The 1,694-nt window shown below is 48.5% G+C and overlaps 1 protein-coding gene across 1 annotated transcript; it reads left to right on the top strand.

Moving 5' to 3' along the window:
• Positions 1-557: 557 nt before the first annotated feature.
• Positions 558-1,214, top strand: Defb124 (defensin beta 124). The gene is made up of 2 exons (XM_021191973.1): positions 558-615; positions 1,057-1,214. The coding sequence occupies exons 1-2, from the start codon at positions 558-560 to the stop codon at positions 1,212-1,214; spliced, it is 216 nt and encodes a 71-aa protein (XP_021047632.1).
• The last annotated feature ends 480 nt before the right edge of the window (positions 1,215-1,694 follow it).

Here is a 1,694-nt window from a genome sequence, read left to right as displayed (position 1 = left end):
AAGGGAGGGAGTGGGAGGGATAGTGGTGCTCAGCTTGCTTTCTCTTTTTTTTATCCAGTCCAGTATGACCCTGGCCCTGGAGTACTTGCCTACTTTTAGGGTGTGTCTTCCCGCCTCCATTAACCCAGCCTAGACACTTGCTCACAGACATGCCTAAATGTTAACCTCATAGTTGCTTGCTGGATGCTGTCAAGTCGACAGTCAGCATTGACCACCGCATGGGAGGATGCTGGGTAGAAGTAGACTTTTCTCAAGTATTTCCTTATGCTCTCTGGCTGGGAGAAGTCATTCATATTCTCTCCATCTCTCCGTCTCTCTGTCGCTGTCCTTCTGTCATGGGCCCCCCGGCCTTGCATAGCCTCTGGGGGAATTTGGATGACTAGTCCATGCAGAGATAGCCATGGGAGAGCTAAACAGCCTTGGGACCACGTGGCCTCACCCTCCCACCTGGGCTTGCTGTCCGTGGCTCTGCAGCCCATAAAAGCTGGGTATGAAGCAAGACTGCTTCGCTCCTCCCCTGACTTCTTCCCGGCAAGCTTCCCAGGAGCTTGGTGGCCATGGCAAAGTGGATTCTGCTCATTGTGGCTCTCCTGGTCCTGGGTCATGTGCCTCCAGGTAACCACTCGTGTGTGTGTGTGTGTGTGTGTGTGTGTGTGTATGTGTTTGTGTGTATGTGTGTATGTATGTTTGTGTTTGTGTGTGTGTTTGTGACTATGATTTCCTTAAGGTTATTAACCTCTGATCAGGAGCTTCCATTTTTCCACTTGTATACCATGTTGCTAAGAGAAGTGTTGAGAGTGTGCCTGGTGGGTGGATTTACTTGGACAATAAATTATTCTTCTAACTAGTGGTCTAACCTGTGACATATGGGCTCACTTAGAATGAGATCTGTAACCTCCATTATCATTCATGCTCTCACTCATGACTTGTGGTCTAACAAATGACCAGAGAGCTAACCTATTACCAGTGTGACATAATCTGTAGTTCAGCTTGTGACCAGTGGTCTAATCTGTGACCCGTAGGCTGCTCTGTGATTTGTGGTCTTCTTCTACACAGGAAGCTCTGAATTCAAACGGTGCTGGAATGGCCAGGGGGCCTGCCGGACTTTCTGCACAAGGCAAGAGACCTTCATGCACCTGTGTCCGGATGCTTCTCTGTGCTGTCTGTCCTATTCTTTCAAGCCTTCTCGCCCCTCAAGTGTTGGAAATGTGTAGCTTGCTCTAGAGCTGATGTCATCACTCCCCAATAAAATTCATACCATCAGCTTTCCCTGTGTTCTGCTTGGATGGTTGAGTTCATTTCCTGACAGGGAAGCGGGTGAACTCAAAGATGTGGGAGTGATGGGTGAAGGAACAGATGCTGGAGAGAGTGGGCTTAATGACCATCATAAATGTTCCAGGCTTGACTAACTCCGGAAAGATGATCCATCCTCCCGAAATCCTCCTCGGGATCCTCAGCCACAAAGCGGGGATAATGATATTGCATGGCTAGAACTTTGCAGGAAGAATGTCTGAAGCAAGGTAGATCTCACGATAAATGAATAAAGGCTAAGGATAACACAGTCAACAACACGCGTCTGCCACTCAGGGCAAGATGGCTTGTTTGGCTTGAAAGGCAAGGTAACCTGGCTGGAAGGGAAGGCTTTCTCTATCTTCATCTCCTACTTGGTATTCACGAGTCTGCCTAGGTAAGTT

The sequence above is a fragment of the Mus pahari genome, chromosome 3 (genome assembly GCF_900095145.1).
Source record: "Mus pahari chromosome 3, PAHARI_EIJ_v1.1, whole genome shotgun sequence".
In the NCBI taxonomy this organism is placed as follows: Eukaryota; Metazoa; Chordata; class Mammalia; order Rodentia; family Muridae; genus Mus; species Mus pahari.
The sequence above is the reverse complement of the archived record's forward strand: the minus strand, read 5'-3'. Positions and strand labels throughout refer to the sequence as shown.

What these genes read in the sequence shown, in the direction of transcription:
- Defb124 (XM_021191973.1), top strand. Translation starts at nt 558, where the DNA reads ATGGCAAAGTGGATTCTGCTCATTGTGGCTCTCCTGGTCCTGGGTCAT. An exon ending in CCTGGGTCATGTGCCTCCAG is followed by an intron (nt 616 to 1,056) that starts GTAACCACTCGT and finishes TCTTCTACACAG; the next exon opens with GAAGCTCTGAATTCAAACGG.